The sequence below is a fragment of the Argopecten irradians genome, chromosome 7 (genome assembly GCF_041381155.1).
Source record: "Argopecten irradians isolate NY chromosome 7, Ai_NY, whole genome shotgun sequence".
NCBI lineage: Eukaryota > Metazoa > Mollusca > Bivalvia > Pectinida > Pectinidae > Argopecten > Argopecten irradians.
Genome location: NC_091140.1, coordinates 16,399,377 through 16,418,818, shown reverse-complemented (window position 1 = coordinate 16,418,818; position 19,442 = coordinate 16,399,377). Strand labels below are relative to the sequence as shown.

Genomic DNA, 19,442 nt, shown 5'->3' with positions numbered 1-19,442 from the left:
TATTTGAACAAACTTTGTAGCCCTTCATCCCAGCATGCTGCGGGCTAAATATGAATATCCTGGGCCTTTCCGTTCTTGAAAAGAAGTCGTTGAAAGATTTTAGCCTATTTGACCCCTGTGACCTTGTTTGAAGGTCAAGGTCATTTATTTGAACAAACTTAGTAGCCCTTCATCCCAGCATGCTACGGGCTAAATATCAGTACTCTGGGCCTTTCGGTTATTGAGAAGAAGTTGTTTGAATGAAAAGTTTACGCACAGCGGACGGCGCACGACGACGGACGGTGCATGATGACAATAGGTCATCCTGATCCTTAGGGTCAGATGACCTAAAAATCTCTATCTGGATGTTAGACACATTAAAGGACACGTTGATCTACAACCTTAATTAAAAGGCTATTATTTATACTCTGAAACAAAAGATAATAACTTTTTAAATCGTTAATTTGTAAAGTCCAATTAAACATACAATTTAATAATCAGAAATGCATATTTACCGGGTCAACATCCAGGATGGTTTGATGTTCCTTTATGTTAGGGTGTATCCCTATAACAGCATCGATAATCTGTTTGTCTGCCTGTAGGAAGTGTGGGTTAGAGATCACCACAGGGGCACCTGTTAGGGAAGGTAGTCAATTAATATCACTACAGGGGCACCTGTTAGGAAAAGTATAGTCAATTTATATCACCACAGGGGCACCTGTTAGGGAAGGTATAGTCAATTAATATCACCACAGGGGCACCTGTTAGGAAAAGTATAGTCAATTTATATCACCACAGGGGCACCTGTTAGGGAAAGTATAGTCAATCAATATCACCACAGGGGCACCTGTTAGGGAAGGTATAGTCAATTAATATCACCACAGGGGCACCTGTTAGGGAAAGTATGGTCAATTAATATCACCACAGGGGCACCTGTTAGGGAAGGTATAGTCAATTAATATCACCAAAGGGGCACCTGTTAGGGAAGGTATAGTCAATTAATATCACCACAGGGGCACCTGTTAGGGAAAGTATGGTCAATTAATATCACCACAGGGGCACCTGTTAGGGAAAGTATAGTCAATTAATATCACCACAGGGGCACCTGTTAGGGAAGGTATAGTCAATTAATATCACCACAGGGGCACCTGTTAGGGAAGGTATAGTCAATTAATATCACCACAGGGGCACCTGTTAGGGAAGGTATAGTAAATTAATATCACCACAGGGGCACCTGTTAGGGAAAGTATAGTCAATTTATATCACCAACTTACATATTTCTTATTGAATGGTGTATTGGTGATCAGGTGAAGTAGTTGTTTGTTTATTTGTTTGATTTCCCCAGGGATATGATTGAAGGTATCAGCAAAGGGAGGAAATCTCATAGCTATGTAGAACTGTCACCTGAGTGCACGACTAATACCCCCGCTACACAAATTTAGTAATAACTCCATTAATAGGGGACATTGTAGAACCCTATATAGTTTACTCAACTTCCCTTTATGTCAGGGTTCTGTGACCAAATTTTATCAAAATCTGTTAAGTAGTTTAGGAGGAATTGCCGGACAAAGCTGTGTTGACAGATGGCCAGATGGACTCACAGACAGACAACCTGATTCCATTATACCACCCCATCCCCCCTAACTTCATGGCAGGGGTATAATAAGAGGAAACCTTTATCCTAGTCATTTTATGTCTTTCATGAAAGTCATTGACTAATCATTGAAATTCATGCAAGTAATTGACTAAGCATTGTGATTCCTGCAAGTCAGTGACTAAGCATTGCTATTCATGAAAGTCATTGACTAAGCATTGCGATTCCTGCAAGTCAGTGACTAAGCATTGCGATTCCTGCAAGTCATTGACTAAGCATTGCGATTCCTGCAAGTCAGTGACTAAGCATTGCGATTCCTGCAAGTCATTGACTAAGCATTGCGATTCCTGCAAGTCAGTGACTAAGCATTGCGATTCCTGCAAGTCAGTGACTAAGCATTGCGATTCCTGCAAGTCAGTGACTAAGCATTGCGATTCCTGCACGCCATGGACTAAACATTGCGATTCCTGCACGCCATGGACTAAACATTGCGATTCCTGCACGCCATGGACTAAACATTGCGATTCATGCAAGTCATTGACTAAGCATTGCGATTCCTGCAAGTCAGTGACTAAGCATTGCTATTCCTGAAAGTCATTGACTAAGCATTGCGATTCCTGCAAGTCAGTGACTAAGCATTGCGATTCCTGCAAGTCAGTGACTAAGCATTGCGATTCCTGCAAGTCAGTGACTAAGCATTGCGATTCCTGCACGCCATGGACTAAACATTGCGATTCCTGCACGCCATGGACTAAACATTGCGATTCCTGCACGCCATTGACTAAACATTGCGATTCCTGCAAGTCATGGACTAAACATTGCGATTCCTGCAAGTCAGTGACTAAACATTGCGATTCCTGCACGCCATGGACTAAACATTGCGATTCCTGCAAGTCATTGACTAAGCATTGCGATTCCTGCAAGTCATTGACTAAGCATTGCGATTCCTGCAAGTCAGTGACTAAGCATTGCGATTCCTGCAAGTCATTGACTAAGCATTGCGATTCCTGCAAGTCAGTGACTAAGCATTGCGATTCCTGCAAGTCAGTGACTAAGCATTGCGATTCCTGCAAGTCAGTGACTAAGCATTGCGATTCCTGCAAGTCAGTGACTAAGCATTGCGATTCCTGCAAGTCAGTGACTAAGCATTGCGATTCCTGCAAGTCAGTGACTAAGCATTGCGATTCCTGCAAGTCAGTGACTAAGTATTGCGATTCATACAATGTTTTAAGAACTCGTATAAAATCTCATATGAAATGAACACTTACTTGAGATCCTATAAATGTATTTTTAAAACATTAACAAGTTTTATTGATAACCTTACCAGATTTACAAACACTGATGTTGAGAACACCAGAAGGCAGACAGTTCCCTGGAGGGGTACAGAATCCGGCGTTGTTCTCGTTTAGTGAAGCTTGTTCAAATACCCTCGGTGGTACTGTAAAGTGATACAGGTTTATTCCCTTCAATTTTGTTTCTTTTTCATACGTTGCATAGATTGACCTACAACAAAATTACATCAATACATGTTATTCCAAATGATATGGACCACTACATGTACTTGTCAGAGCAAAAATTAATCATTTCAGTACCGTTCACAATAGAGTTCAAAATGTACTGATAACTTTCAAGGATTTACATCAAAACGTAGACTTACCACCAGTCTCTAGAATGTCTCTCTATGACCTTTCTGATTCTAGGTTTCAAAATATGAGGAGATAACCTAGTATAACAAGAGATTCCAGAGGGATCTTGGCACCCACCAAAGAATGATGTTCGTCTGACAACTTTTCTCTGCTTTTCAAACTTTGACTACATACTACATTTGGGACAGATCCCTTCAGTACTTTCTGAGAAATAGTGGTAACAAACTTCAATTATCAAAATCCAAGATGGCATCCTGTCGGCCATCTCGTTCACTGATTGGTCCAAAACCCTAGGGGAACCTGCATGTAAAATTTGAGACAGATCTGAGGTGACTGATTTGAGGCAATCTGAATAGCTCACCATCTGATGATGGTGGGCTAATAATCTATAATCTAAGGATATAATGGTCAAAATTTGACGGTAATAGTAACACGGCTATGTGAAACAACACTAACTACTCTTATGTAAGAGGCAGTCCTGAGAGAGCACTTAGTTCCGTTTACCTGCAAATATCTGTTGAGAAGATGTACAGTTTGTCTGATTTGTCAACAAAAGGAGGAAACATTGTTCCATCTGAAAAACAAAGAAAAAATGTTTTTGATAACTGCTTTCCTCTAAATGATATCAAATCTTATAGACAATTACTTGTGTGATGTGTTTTTATCATAATTAAATCATTTAAACATCAGATACAGATGATACAATTATAGATGATACCTCATTTCAGGACAAATAGGACACTTATGAATGATACCAACAAAGCTAGGTGATCTATATATTACCAGATATGGGTTGTTCTAAAATAAATATGGAATGTACAATAGCTTATATATATCACAAAATACTTCACATGAAATAGCTAGCAACCTCAAGCTATACTATTTCCAGTTTTAAAACAAAATAAAAATGTTTTTTTCTGCAAAGAGAGCAAGTAGACCTGGATGCACTTTTAACAAGTTTTCTTACTTGATAAATATTAAACATATTTCTTGATAATAAATCAATACCCACAAATAATAAATGTAGCTGTGGACATAGATGGGCATGATGCTTAATGACTTTCTGCGTGCAATAATTTTATGAATGGCTTATCAAAATTTATTTCTATTACTGTAAGGGCCCTCTTATTTTTTTCAATTATCTAACCACTTAGGGCTCTTATTGGGTCCAATATGGTACCAGACATGGATTTATTGTTTGATAAATATGGTACACGTAACTGTATACAAGTTGATAACAATAGAACTGTAGACAATTACCTGTTCCATTAATCATATCACAGGGACCTGTATATATACATTATAATAGAGCTGTAGACTTACCTGTTACGTTAATCATATCAGAGGGACCTGTATATATATTTATATAACAAGAGGCCCATGGGCCTTAACGGTCATCTGACTTTTGGCACAAAACAACATAGTCATTTAAATATTTTAGCCATGTTTACCCTTGTGATCTCGAATGAAGATCAAGGTCATTTTTTTAAAAACAAATATGACAGCCCTTCATCAACGCATGTCACAGGCCCAATATCAGGTCTCTAGGCCTCTTAGTTATTCACAAAAAGTTATTTTAAGATTTTAGCCTATTTGACCCCTGTGACCTTGGATCAAGGTCAAGGTCATTCATTTAAACAAACTTGGTAGCCCTTCATTCCAGCATGCTACAGGCTCAATATCAGTACCCTGGGCCTTCTGGTTCTTGAGAAGAAGTCGTTTAAAGATTTTAGCTTTTTTGACCCCTGTGACCTTAAATGAAGATCAAGGTCATTCATTTGACCAACTTCATAGTCCTTCATCCCAGCATGTTGCAGGCCCAATATGAGAACCCTTAGCCTTTCCGGTCATGAAAAGAAGTTGTTGAAAGATTTTAGCTTATTTCACCCCTGTGACCTGCTTGAAGGTCAAGGTCATTTATTTGAAAAAACTTGGTAGCCATTCATCCAAGCATGCTGCAGGCCCGATATGAGTATCCTGGGCCTCTTGGTTCTTGAGAAGAAGTCGTTTAAAGATTTCAGCCTTTTTGACCCCTGTGACCTTGAATGAAGGTCAAGGTCATTTATTTGAACCAACTTTGTAACCCTTCATCCCAGCATGCTACAGGCCCATTATGAGTATCCTGGGCCTTTTGGTTTTTGAGAAGATGTCATTTAAAGATTTTAGCCTATTTGACCCCTGTGACCTTGAATGCAGGTCAAGATCAATCATTTGAACAAACTTGGTAGCTCATCATCCCACCATGCTACAAGCCTCATATCAGTACCCTGGGCCTTCTGATTCTTGAGAAGAAGTCGTTTAAAGATTTTAGCTTTTTTGACCCCGTGTTCTTGAATGAAGATCAAGGTCATTCATTTGAACAAACTTCATAGCCCTTCAACCCAACATGTCAGGTCCCCAATATCAGATCTCTATGCCTCTTAGTTATTCACAAGAAGTTGCTTAAATGATTTTAGCCTATTTGACCCCTGTGACCTTAAATGAAGGTCAAGGTCATTCATTTGAACCAACTTGGTAGCCCTTCATCATAGCATGCTGCAGACCCAATATAAGTATCCTGGGCCTTTAGGTTCTTGAGAAGAGGTCATTTAAAGATTTAAGCCTTTTTGACCCCTGTGACCTTGAATGAAGGTCAAGGTCATTCATTTGAACAAGCTTGGTAGCCCTTCATTCCAGCATGCTACAGGCCAAATATCAATACCCTGGGGCTATTGGTTATTGAGAAGAAGTCGTTTGAATGAAAAGTTTACGCACGGCGCACAGTGGATGATGACGGATGATGACAATAGGTCATCCTGACCATTCGGGATCATCTTCGGGTCAGATGACCTAATAATAGAGCTGTAGACTTACCTGTTGTGTTAATCATATCACAGGGACCTGTATACATACATTATAATAGAGCTGTAGACTTACCTGTTCCATTAATCATATCACAGGGTCCTGTATATATCTATATTATAATAGAGCTGTAGACTTACCTGTTCCATTAATCATATCACAGGGACCTGTATATATATATATTATAATAGAGCTGTAGACTTACCTGTTCCATTAATCATACCATAGGGACCTGTATATATATATATCATAAATAGAGCTGTAGACTTACCTGTTCCATTAATCATATTACAGGGACCTGTATATATCTATATTATAATAGAGCTGTAGACTTACCTGTTCCATTAATCATATCACAGGGTCCTGTATATATCTATATTATAATAGAGCTGTAGACTTACCTGTTCCATTAATCATATCACAGGGTCCTGTATATATCTATATTATAATAGAGCTGTAGACTTACCTGTTCCATTAATCATATCACAGGGACCTGTATATATATATATATCATAATAGAGCTGTAGACTTACCTGTTCCATTAATCATATCACAGGGACCTGTATATATATATATATTATAATAGAGCTGTAGACTTACCTGTTCCATTAATCATATCACAGGGACCTGTATATATATATATATTATAATAGAGCTGTAGACTTACCTGTTCCATTAATCATATCACAGAGGCCTGTGTTCCAGTATCCTAGACTCCTTAAATCAATATCACATAAGTCCATATAATCAAAATACATTAATGTTATCTCAGAAACCACTTACTTTAATCAAATGTGTAACTGTAGGTGTAAAGGATTATAATATCTTATGATAGTTTTTGAAAAACTGACAAATAAAAGAAGACAGATAACAATACAGAAAACTTATTTGTGCATTGATAAAAATTTTGTGTTTTCATCTCTAAATACTCTTGAACAGCAATTACACCTTGTGAGCTGAGTCATGTTACTCTAATGTACCTACCATTATTACAGTGATTGATTTTCACAATTTCTCTTTTTCAACTAATTACATGAAATTTAGTCTTGAACAAAACTAATTACTATTCTTCCGATAATTACGTGAATTTGTGAAATAAAGTCTCAAAGAAAATTAAAGATGGTTTATATTAACAAGAAAAAGAGAGTTTATGAGAGATGTATTATTATTTCAATATGAAATGATAATAATTTATTCAAAACCAATTTAGTTGTAATATAATACTTTCTCTAATGACAATACTGCAGATATACAAACCGTATACATTTTGTTCTCATGACAAACTTACTTTTTAGAGTCCCATTTGTCAATGATATTGAACTTGTCGATTCCATGGACATCTGAGCCAGTGAATATTGTGTATAATCCGTCATCTGAACCATTAGTCTGAGTGGAAAAGAAACATTGATCTACAGAAATTATTCTCAATAGAAAAGGGGTTACAACCAAGTCTATAGGCATCCACTAACAACCATCAAGAATTATAAGCCTGTTGTCTAATCCATATACCATACTCAACCCAATAAGCGCCCATGTCCCTATAAGCTCCTCCCCTTTATGAGGCCAGGATTTCAATTGCCCAGGCATAAATAAAGACCAAAAACTACATAAAACTATATTAATTTGCAATAACTTCGTCTTTTAAGCACCTTTTCATTTTTTCACTTTTTCACATGCCCTGGGCGCTTATTGGGTCAAATATGGTAGTTCATTAACAACTATTTTTTTTAGTACTAATAAAATAAATGTAAATATAATAATTATTATTTTGTTGATAAGAATAAACTTTTTACTATATATTTAAGTACTTCAGATCATGAAACTCATCACTAATATTCTGTTAATCATTTTGAATAAACCAAGTTCCTCATATTAACTCATCTTTAAATCACTTTGAATAAACAAAGTACCCACTTTAGTGCAATGCCCATGACTAGTAATTTTACAGACGGATAAGCGCCAATTATAATGAACTATTCCAATTTGACTAGTGGCTCCCCACCCAATTAAAATTGGTAAATAGTATATTTACAAGAGCAGCGGTCAATTGCATTTTACAACATATTTTGAGTGTATTTTGTATGCAATTAATTCATCCCAGATGCTTCATTTTGTGAGAATTTGCATCCAGACAATAATTTGGGACAAAAATCTTAAATTGACCATGACTGAAGTGCTGAAGCAAAACAGCTGTACATTTAATTTGGACTGGTAATTAAATATTCAGACTTGTAAAATCTTGGGGTTTACTAGCAGCAAACAAAAAATTAACATGACAGAATGCTCAGGTTAATTCATCTTTAAATCACTTTGATGCAAGTATATTTATCTTGTGTCAACTCATCTATAACACTTTGATAACTCACTTTCAGTAATTATTTGTGAGCTAACAATAAAATAATACAACAATGCAGTTATGAATGATCCATAGACTATACTCACCAAATATTCTACTCCATGAAATAAATTGAATACCCCAAAACCCAAAAAGAAGACTAAAAATATTCCATGTCATACATAATTAGTTGTTACTCACATTGTAGAACAAACCAAACTCATCGGGAAGGGTGTGATTAAACCTTTCGGCGATTTCTTTGACGGATTTCATAAGAGCATCTTCATATCCCCACAGTATGTCCCCTATAGAAAGTTTAAGGAACAGCTCAGCATCACCTGCGGCCTCTAGTAACGCGTCCACAAACCCCTGCAGCCAACCATACTCATACCGGATCAACTCTGCTATCGTCTGTAACATAACAGTTCAAATACATGTATATTACTATATTTTCCAGAGTATAAGTCACGACTTTTCCCCCTGAAAATCAGGAGTGCAATCTATACACCAGTGTGACTTATAAATGGACAAAAACACAAGTCACATGTTACATACATGTAGTAACTAGGTTACGGAGGACCCTGGTTAATCTGTACACTTGCATTCCAAGTCAAAACCATTCAGATTGCAAATTTTTCAGATTTTGTTTACTTTTAATTAGTTTAATCTTGATTGTGAGTTTTCCTTACTATTGATGGCATACAGATTTCTGTGGGTCCACAATATATATATATCTGGATAACACATTATACCTTTTAAATAAATGAATGTCAGATATAATTTATATATCAAAAGATGGCCGCCATATACACATCAAAGACCTATATGGAGCCATATACATATTAAATATGAAACCAATCTCTTTAATTCTTTCCGTGAAATAATGATAACAAACTTCAACTATTAAAATCCAAGATGGCTGCCTGGTGGCCATCTTATTGACAGATCAGTCCCAAAATGCGATATGAACAACTAGGGTACTAGGGATATTTGAGAAAGATTACTTTTGTACTTTCTGAGAAATAGCGATAACAATCTTCAAGTACCAAAATCCAAGATGACAGACTATTGACCAACCATATGCATACTTGCCAATTGCAACTTTTTGAAATTCCCATGGGGGTAAATTCAAATGTTTGAACTTTAACCCCAAGAAAATCTACTTAGCAACCCCCTATGAAGAAATCAAAGGTTGATTTTTGCATATTTTGACCTGTTCTTTCGGATGATATTGTCAAGAGTTTTGACATTTTGAATATCATAAAATTTGACCTTGCAAAAATGGCCTAAAATGGGGGTTCAAATCAGGAGTCTCGCTCCAGAATAGGGAGGGTAAGTATGGCCAACTTGTTGACTGATTGGTTTCCAAATGTTATATGCACAAATAATGGGGTCCTAGGGGAAATTTCAGATTGATTACTTCTGCACTTTCTGAGCAACAAGAATCGTTAATGGATGGATGGATGAAAGGACTGCGGACCACAGACGAAAGGCAATTCGAATAGCCTACCATTTAATAATTGTGGGTTAAAAACGAATAGATATGTACACCACATTTTAAACAAATGCACATCTGTTTAAGTTACTGTATTATTTAACAAGAGATCCCAGAGGGATCTTGGCGCCCACCAAAGAATGATCTATGTCTGACAACAGAAAGAGGGATCTTTTCCCTGCTTTTCAAACTTTTACTACATACTATATATTAAACTTGAGAAAGATCCTTTCAGTACTTTCTGACATATATAGCAGAAACAAACTTCAATTATCAAAATCCAAGATGGCTACCTGTCGATCATCTTGCTGACCGATAAGTCCGAAAATGCACTAGACCCCTTCAGGAACCTGCACATGAAATTTGAGAAAAAAACCTTCATTACTTTCTGAGAAATAGCGGTAACAAACTTTAACTATCAACATCCAAGATGGCCGCCCTTCGGCCATCTTGTTGACCGATCTGTCCCAAAATGCAATATGCACAACTAGGGTCCTAGGGGAACCTACATATGAAATTTGAGAAAAATTCCTTCAGTACTTTCTGGGAAATAGCGTTAACAAACTTTAACTATCAAAATCCAAGATGGCCGCCGGTGGACTATCTTGTAGACAGATTGATCCCAAAATGCAATATGCACAACTAGGGCCCTAGGAGAACCTACATATGAAATTTGAGAAAGATCCCTTCACAACTTTCTGAGAAATAGCGGTAACAAACTTAAACTATCAAAATCCAAGATGGCCGCCAGTCGGCCATCTTGTTGACCGATTGGTCCCAAAATGCAATATGCACAACTAGGGCCCTAGGGGAACCTACATGTGAAATTTGAGAAAGATCCCTTCACAACTTTCTGAGAAATAGCGGTAACAAACTTAAACTATCTAAATCCAAGAGATGGCCGCCAGTCGGCCATCTTGTTGACAGATTGGTCCCAAAATGCAATATGCACAACTAGGGCCCTAGGGGAACCTACATGTGAAATTTGAGAAAGATCCCTTCACAGCTTTCTGAGAAATAGCGGTAACAAACTTTAACTATCAAAATCCAAGATGGCCGCCAGTCGGCCATCTTGTTGACCGATTGGTCCCAAAATGCAATATGCACAACTAGGGCCCTAGGGGAACCTACATATGAAATTTGAGAAAGATCCCTTCAGTACTTTCTGGGAAATAGCGGTAACAAACTTTAACTATCAAAATCCAAGATGGCCGCCAGTCGGCCATCTTGTTGGCCGAATGGTCCCAAAATGCAATATGCACAACTAAGGCCCTAGGGGAACCTACATGTGAAATTTGAGAAAGATCCCTTCACAGCTTTCTGAAAAATAGCGGTAACAAACTTTAACTATCAAAATCCAAGATGGCCGCCAGTCGGCCATCTTGTTGACCGATTGGTCCCAAAATGCAATATGCACAACTAGGGCCCTAGGGGAACCTACATGTGAAATTTGAGAAAGATCCCTTCACAGCTTTCTGAGAAATAGCGGTAACAAACTTTAACTATCAAAATCCAAGATGGCCGCCAGTCGGCCATCTTGTTGACCGATTGGTCCCAAAATGCAATATGCACAACTAGGGCCCTAGGGGAACCTACATGTGAAATTTGAGAAAGATCCCTTCACAACTTTCTGGAAATAGCGGTAACAAACTTTAACTATCAAAATCCAAGATGGCCGCCAGTCGGCCATCTTGTTGACCGATTGGTCCCAAAATGCAATATGCACAACTAGGGCCCTAGGGGAACCTACATGTGAAATTTGAGAAAGATCCCTTCACAACTTTCTGAAAAATAGCGGTAACAAACTTTAACTATCAAAATCCAAGATGGCCGCCAGTCGGCCATCTTGTTGGACCGATTGGTCCCAAAATGCAATATGCACAACTAGGGCCCTAGGGAAACCTACATGTGAAATTTGAGAAAGATCCCTTCACAACTTTCTGAGAAATAGCGGTAACAAACTTAAACTATCAAAATCCAAGATGGCCGCCAGTCGGCCATCTTGTTGACAGATTGGTCCCAAAATGCAATATGCACAACTAGGGCCCTAGGGGAACCTACATGTGAAATTTGAGAAAGATCCCTTCACAACTTTCTGAGAAATAGCGGTAACAAACTTTAACTATCAAAATCCAAGATGGCCGCCAGTCGGCCATCTTGTTGACCGATTGGTCCCAAAATGCAATATGCACAACTAGGGCCCTAGGGGAACCTACATGTGAAATTTGAGAAAGATTCCTTCAGTACTTTCTGAGAAATAGCGGTAACAAACTTTAACTAGCAAAATCCAAGATGGCCGCCAGTCGGCCATCTTGTAGACCGATTGGTCCCAAAATGCAATATGCACAACTAGGGCCCTAGGGGAACCTACATGTGAAATTTGAGAAAGATCCCTTCACAACTTTCTGAGAAATAGCGGTAACAAACTTAAACTATCAAAATCCAAGATGGCCGCCAGTCGGCCATCTTGTTGACAGATTGGTCCCAAAATGCAATATGCACAACTAGGGCCCTAGGGGAACCTACATGTGAAATTTGAGAAAGATCCCTTCACAACTTTCTGAGAAATAGCGGTAACAAACTTTAACTATCAAAATCCAAGATGGCCGCCAGTCGGCCATCTTGTTGACCGATTGGTCCCAAAATGCAATATGCACAACTAGGGCCCTAGGGGAACCTACATGTGAAATTTGAGAAAGATCCCTTCAGTACTTTCTGGGAAATAGCAGTAACAAACTTTAACTATCAAAATCCAAGATGGCCGCCAGTCGGCCATCTTGTTGGCCGAATGGTCCCAAAATGCAATATGCACAACTAGGGCCCTAGGGGAACCTACATGTGAAATTTGAGAAAGATCCCTTCACAACTTTCTGAGAAATAGCGGTAACAAACTTTAACTATCAAAATCCAAGATGGCCGCCAGTCGGCCATCTTGTTGACCGATTGGTCCCAAAATGCAATATGCACAACTAGGGCCCTAGGGGAACCTACATGTGAAATTTGAGAAAGATTCCTTCAGTATTTTGTGAGAAATAGCGGTAACAAGAATTGTTAACGGACGGACGGACGGACGGAAGGACGGACGGACGGACGACGACGGACCACGGACGAAAGGCGATTTGAATAGCCCACCATCTGATTAAGTTACTGTATTATTTAAAAATCTGCCCTTGCCTTGGGGTGTCTGAAGAGTAATTCTTGAATGTCTAACCTGAGACATACTGAGTGTTGATTGAACATTTATTAATTTCCCTCATAATTGAGATTTCGTTGAATATCGTATCTTTAAGTTAAGGAATTATTTTTTTCTTCCACATACAAAAGAAAGAGATGAGAAATTAATAGTATAGAAAAAACATTTTCAACACAACATTATCACAGGTCTGTCAACAGCACATCAAAATTCCTGACAGTATTGACAACAGGTTACAGCACACGAGTTCCTAATGTCTGCCCTGTACTTCTAGTACAATCTCTCTATCATACTCTAGAGATTGACAGAAAAAATCTCTCACGGTCACAGCTGATGACACATCAGTGAATGGTGGGAGAGCTAATATGTACACAGCTAGCTTTGGGCATGCACAAATAAAGTAACCAAGTTCAAGGTCAGGATCATCAAGTACATTTAATCTGTAACAGTTACTGACTGTTATTGAACAGTATTTACATTGTGTTATCTGTTCTATAATTCACTTTGGTGCACACATACTGTTATAAAGTAACTCAGTGTAACACCCAGGTGTGAATGTTACAGGTGTATAATGTTTACAAATAAAAATTTAAATAATAAACATGAACATTTAATTAAAAGTATTTCACTGTAATATTACCTGTATATTATTATTACACACCATGATAGTCATGACGTACAGTCAAACCTGCCTCAGAAACCTTTTCTGTATAATGACCACTTTCTCATGGTCAAATGGTCAATTCTAACACAATTTGACCTATGTATAAAGGTCACTAGACTATAGACGATTTTTCTTTGACCCTAAGGTGGTCTTTATAGACAGGTATAACCATACATGTGCACCAACTACACTGAAATTGCCCTTTGGTTTAGTTTAAGTACATATTAAGTAACTGTTTCCTTAATTCACATGTACACACCAGTCAAGACTGTTCCATAAGTCTTTATACATGTAGGTTATCGAACGTTGCTCAGTACTACTATCGAGTATCAATGGAGGAAATATTGCCAGACTCCACCTGAGCTGTAGTTTTGAAACAAAATGATATAGCAACATGAAGAAATCAATATTTACTTCCATTTGTTTCGTCGGTATAACAAATTACTTGAACAACAAATTAAATTTTCAGGTCTCCATGAGTGAATTCAGTTAATAGCTAAATCTATGTCAATTACCTTGATGTACACTATTACTGCCCTTTAAACTTTTAAGTACATATGACACACTGTCCGTTACCTAAACTTAAATGTGTGTATCAGTCAACAGTTTTATCAGTTACATATATTACAGCTATAACAAATAAAATATAGATATCGAGATGCCACTATCAGCTCTTCAAAAATTAAATTTTTTTTTTATCCCTCCTAGACTGTCTATAGCATGTTTAATGACCAACTGCTTCAATTAGGTAATTTGGGTTTTAATACCAATTTTCTAACAACCAAGATTATTTAATTGTACAGATGTGCCAGGTTTAGGAGATAGAGGGATATCAAATTACCAAGAGAAGAACCACCAAACAGTGGCACCTGCCGCAAGTGGGATTCAAACTCTCATCCCAAAAGTGAAGAGCTTGTAGTAACATTTTCAACACGAGGCCCAAGGACTTTAATGGTCATCCAACTACCTTGGCAATAATCGTATAGGAAATTAATTAGATATAGTGTCATGGAAGCTATCTTCGATTTAGGATCAACCAGAGGGGTAACAACACTTTATCGGGACCATGTCAGGATCATTTCATGCCAGTTTCTGCCAATTCGCACCAGTAGAACTTGAGAAGAAGTTCAAAATGTGTTTTTTAAGATGGCAACTGTGGCGGCTATCTTGGATTTCGTTTTGATCCGAAAAATAACAACACTTTGTCAGGACCATGTCAGGATTATTTCATGCATGTTTCAGCCAAATTGCACAGAAGAACTTGAGAAGAAGTTCAAAATGTGTTTTCAAGATGACGGCTGTGGTGGCCATCTTGAATTTCGGATCGACTCAAAAAAATAACAACACTTTGTCAGGACCATGTCAGGATCATATCATGCAAGTTGCAGTCAAATGGTAGATGTGGAGAAGAAGTTCAAAATGTGACAAGTTTACGCACAGCGGATGGCGCATGATGGACGACGAGGGACGAAACATGATGACTATAGGTCATCCTGACCCTTTTGAACAGGACGATCAAAAAAACTGTTACAGTGTCCCCATTACACTTAAACAAGAGGCCAAGAGGGCCTGTATCGCTCACCTGATTTGTAATGCCAAGTAATGTTCTGAATACAGGGTCATTGTTTCTTTTCTGAAGGAATTTTAATATTAACCTCTAAATCCCCTATTGGGCCCCAACCCTCCTGCCCACAGGGGGTAAGAGCCAAACTTTATACAAGTTCTGTTCCCCTTCCCCCAAGGATGTTTATGGCCAAATTTGGTCACAATCCAAGCAAAACTCTAGGACAAGTAGCGATTTATAGGATTTACCTCGATTTCCTCTATTGGGCCCCACCTCTCCTGCCCCCGGGGGGGCCATAGCCAAAATTTATACAAGTTCTGTTCCCCTTCCCCCAAGGATGTTTATGGCCAAATTTGGTTACAACCCATGCAGAACTCTAGGAAAAGTACCGATTTATAGGATTTACCTATAATTTCCCTATTGGGCCCCGCCCCTCCTGCCCCCCGGGACCAGAGCCAAAATTTATACAAGTTCCGTTCTCCCACTCCCAAGGATGTTAATGGCCAAATTTGGTTACAACCCATGCAGAACTCTAAGAAAAGTACCGATTTATAGGATTTACCTATAATTCCCCTATTGGGCCCCGCCCATCCTGCCCCCGGGACCAGAGCCAAAATTTATACAAACTCAGTTCTTATTCTCCCAAGGATATTTCTGGCCAAATTTGGTTACATTCCATGCAGAACTCTATGACTAGTAGCGATTTAAAGGATTTACCTCTATTTCCCCTATTGGGCCCCGCCCCTCCTGCCCCCGGGGGGTCAGAGAAAAAATTTATACATGTTCTGTTCCCCCTCCCCCAAGGATGTTTGTGGCCAAATTTGGTTACAATTCATGTAGAACTCTATGACTAGTAGCGATTTAAAGGATTTACCTCTATTTTCCCTATTGGGCCCCGCCCCTCCTGCCCCCGAAGGACCAGAGCCAAAATTTACACAAGTACTGTTCCCCTTCCCCCAAGGATGTTTGTGGCCAAATTTGGTTACATTCCATTCAGAACTCTATGACTAGTAGCGATTTAAAGGATTTACCTCTATTACCCCTATTGGGCCCCGCCCCTCCTGCCCCCGGGGGACCAGAGCCAAAATTTATAAAAGTTCTGTTCCCCTTCCCCCAAGGATGTTTGTGGCCAAATATGGTTTCATTCCATTCAGAACTCTATGACTAGTAGCGATTTAAAGGATTTACCTCTATTTCCCCTATTGGGCCCCGCCCCTCCTGCCCCCAGGGGACCAGAGCCAAAATTTATACAAGTTCTGTTCCCCTTCCCCCAAGGATGTTTGTGGCCAAATATGGTTACATTCCATTCAGAACTCTATGACTAGTAGCGATTTAAAGGATTTACCTCTATTTCCCCTATTGGGCCCCGCCCCTCCTGCCCCCAGGGGACCAGAGCCAAAATTTATACAAGTTCTGTTCCCCTTCCACCAAGGATGTTTGTGGCCAAATTTGGTTACATTCCATTCAGAACTCTATGACTAGTAGCGATTTAAAGGATTTACCTCGATTTCCCCTATTGGGCCCCGCCCCTCCTGCCCCCGGGGGGTCAGAGCCAAAATTTATACAAGTTCTGTTCCCCCTCCCCCAAGGATGTTTGTGGCTTATTTTGGTTACAATCCATGCAGAACTCTAGGACAAGTAGCGATTTAAAGGATTTACCTCGATTTCCCCTATTGGGCCCAGCCCCTCCTGCCCCCTGGGGGTCAGAGCCAAAATTTATACAAGTTCTGTTCCCCCTTCCCCAAGGATGTTTGTGACCAAATTTGGTTACAATCCATGCAAAACTCTATGACTAGTAGCGATTTAAAGGAAATGTTGACGGACGACGGACGACGGACGACGCGCCCTTCGGGCCAGGTGAGCTAAAAATCTGTTCCGTTGGAGTGTATCTATACAATAAATATATACTTACAATCATTGGTAGATTAACGGTGGTGAATGTATCACTCTCTGGTCCGGCCGATTTCTGCCGGTCAAAGGTGAAGGACCTCTTCTCTTTATAGGCCACCGTTCCATTCTCATTAAATGTGATGTTTACTTTGTGTCGATGTTCTCTAAAATAAAGTAGCTAAAATATATACAATTTTCCGAAGTCATCAATTACCAAGCTTATTCAAATCCTTACCAAATGAAAGTCTAAAACTGTCTAATAAAATTGAATTTATCTACATACCTATGAGAATTACATGGTAAGATTATATAATTAAATTGGTAAGATAACGACTGTCTTGTATTAGGACTGGAAAAGAATGATAATGTAAACTCCTTTTCTTTTCTATGGTAAAAATTTACATGGACAAATAAAGAAATTTTAATGCTGTGGGTCAGATTGACAAGCACACCTATAATAGTAAAAATATCCCAAATGCTGAATTTACAAATGACCAAACATATGGATCACACTGATTGGCATTCCAACTATTTTTCTTTATCTGATTAGTGACTATTCTAAAACAGGATATTTTGAATAAGAAATTTATAGATTTGAATGATCCTTTTTGTACTTTTGTAACCTAGGCCTTTATATGTTTACTTGTACATGTATCTGTACTCTCCTTTTTGTACTTTTGTAAACTTTATATGTTTACCTGTATGTATACTGTCCTTTTTGTACTTTTGTAACCTTTATATGTTTACCTGTATGTATACTGTCCTTTTTATACTTTTGTGCCCTTTATATGTATACCTGTAGACTGCCCTTTTTGTACTTTTGTACCCTTTATATGTTTACCTGTATGTATTTGGTCCTTTTTGTACCCTTTATATGTTTACCTGTATGTATTTGGTCCTTTTTGTACCCTTTATATGTTTACCTGTATGTATACTGTCGTTTCTGTACTTTTGTACCCTTTATATGTTTACCTGTATGTATTTGGTCCTTTTTGTACCCTTTATATGTTTACCTGTATGTATACTGTTGTTTCTGTACTTTTGTACCCTTTATATGTTTACCTGTATGTATATGGTCCTTTTTGTACCACGGCTGGTGTTGCTCCTTGCTGGGTGACCTCCAGGGGATTTACAAGGTCAAATACCCATACTTGGAAGTAGATAGGCACTGGGGGATCCAACCAGTTGTTATATGATGTAGAACCAACTTTCAATGGTATTTGCTAAAAAAAAAAAAAAAAACAATGTTCAAAACTGAATTAACTCAGGCATAACTATTAACATCTGAATTTCGAATTTCATCAAATTTTATTTCATATATTATTTGAAAAGGGATTGAACAACAGGCATAGCCTATATAAGTTATCTCCGTATTAACATCTATTGGTGGATATAAGGCAACCATGTATAAATGGGTATGGCACCATCTGATGTTGATGGGTATGACATGGCCATCTGATGTTGATGGGTATGACACCATCTGATGTTGATGGGTATGTCACCATCTGATGTTGATGGGTATGACACCATCTGATGTTGATGGGTATGTCACCATCTGATGTTGATGGGTATGACACCATCTGATGTTGATGGGTATGACACCATCTGATGTCGATGGGTATGTCACCATCTGATGTTGATGGGTATGACACCATCTGATGTTGATTGGTATGACACCATCTGATGTTGATGGGTATGACACCATCTGATGTTGATGGGTATGTCACCATCTGATGTTGATGGGTATGACACCATCTGATGTTGATGGGTATGTCACCATCTGATGTTGATGGGTATGACACACCATCTGATGTCGATGGGTATGACACCATCTGATGTTGATGGGTATGACACCATCTGATGTTGATGGGTATGACACCATCTGATGTCGATGGGTATGACACCATCTGATGTTGATGGGTATGACACCATGGCCATCTGATGTTGATGGGTACAGACACCATGACCATCTGATGTTGATGGGTATGACACCATGGCCATCTGATGTTGATGGGTATGACACCATGGCCATCTGATGTTGATGGGTATGACACCATCTGATGTTGATGGGTATGACACCATGGCCATCTGATGTTGATGGGTATGACACCATGGGGCCGCGGTGGCCGAGTGGTTAAGATGTCCCGACATATTACCACAAGCCCTCCACCTCTGGGAAGCGGGTTCGAATCCCATGTGGGGCAGTTGCCAGGTACTGACCGTTGGTCGGTGGTTTTTCTC

General features: G+C 38.8%; 1 protein-coding gene across 1 annotated transcript in view; it reads right to left on the bottom strand.

Annotated features, from left to right (window-relative positions):
• Nucleotides 1-19,442, bottom strand: part of LOC138327686 (lysosome membrane protein 2-like) — a 30,856-nt gene that overhangs the window by 8,296 nt on the left and 3,118 nt on the right. The window contains exons 2-9 of the mRNA XM_069273988.1: nt 18,264-18,424; nt 17,224-17,365; nt 8,597-8,806; nt 7,349-7,446; nt 6,728-6,777; nt 3,724-3,793; nt 2,898-3,076; nt 495-613 (exon numbers count right to left, since the gene is read on the bottom strand). Of these exons, the coding sequence (XP_069130089.1) occupies nt 495-613; nt 2,898-3,076; nt 3,724-3,793; nt 6,728-6,777; nt 7,349-7,446; nt 8,597-8,806; nt 17,224-17,365; nt 18,264-18,424 (1,029 nt within the window). The remainder of the gene's footprint in view (nt 1-494; nt 614-2,897; nt 3,077-3,723; nt 3,794-6,727; nt 6,778-7,348; nt 7,447-8,596; nt 8,807-17,223; nt 17,366-18,263; nt 18,425-19,442) is intronic.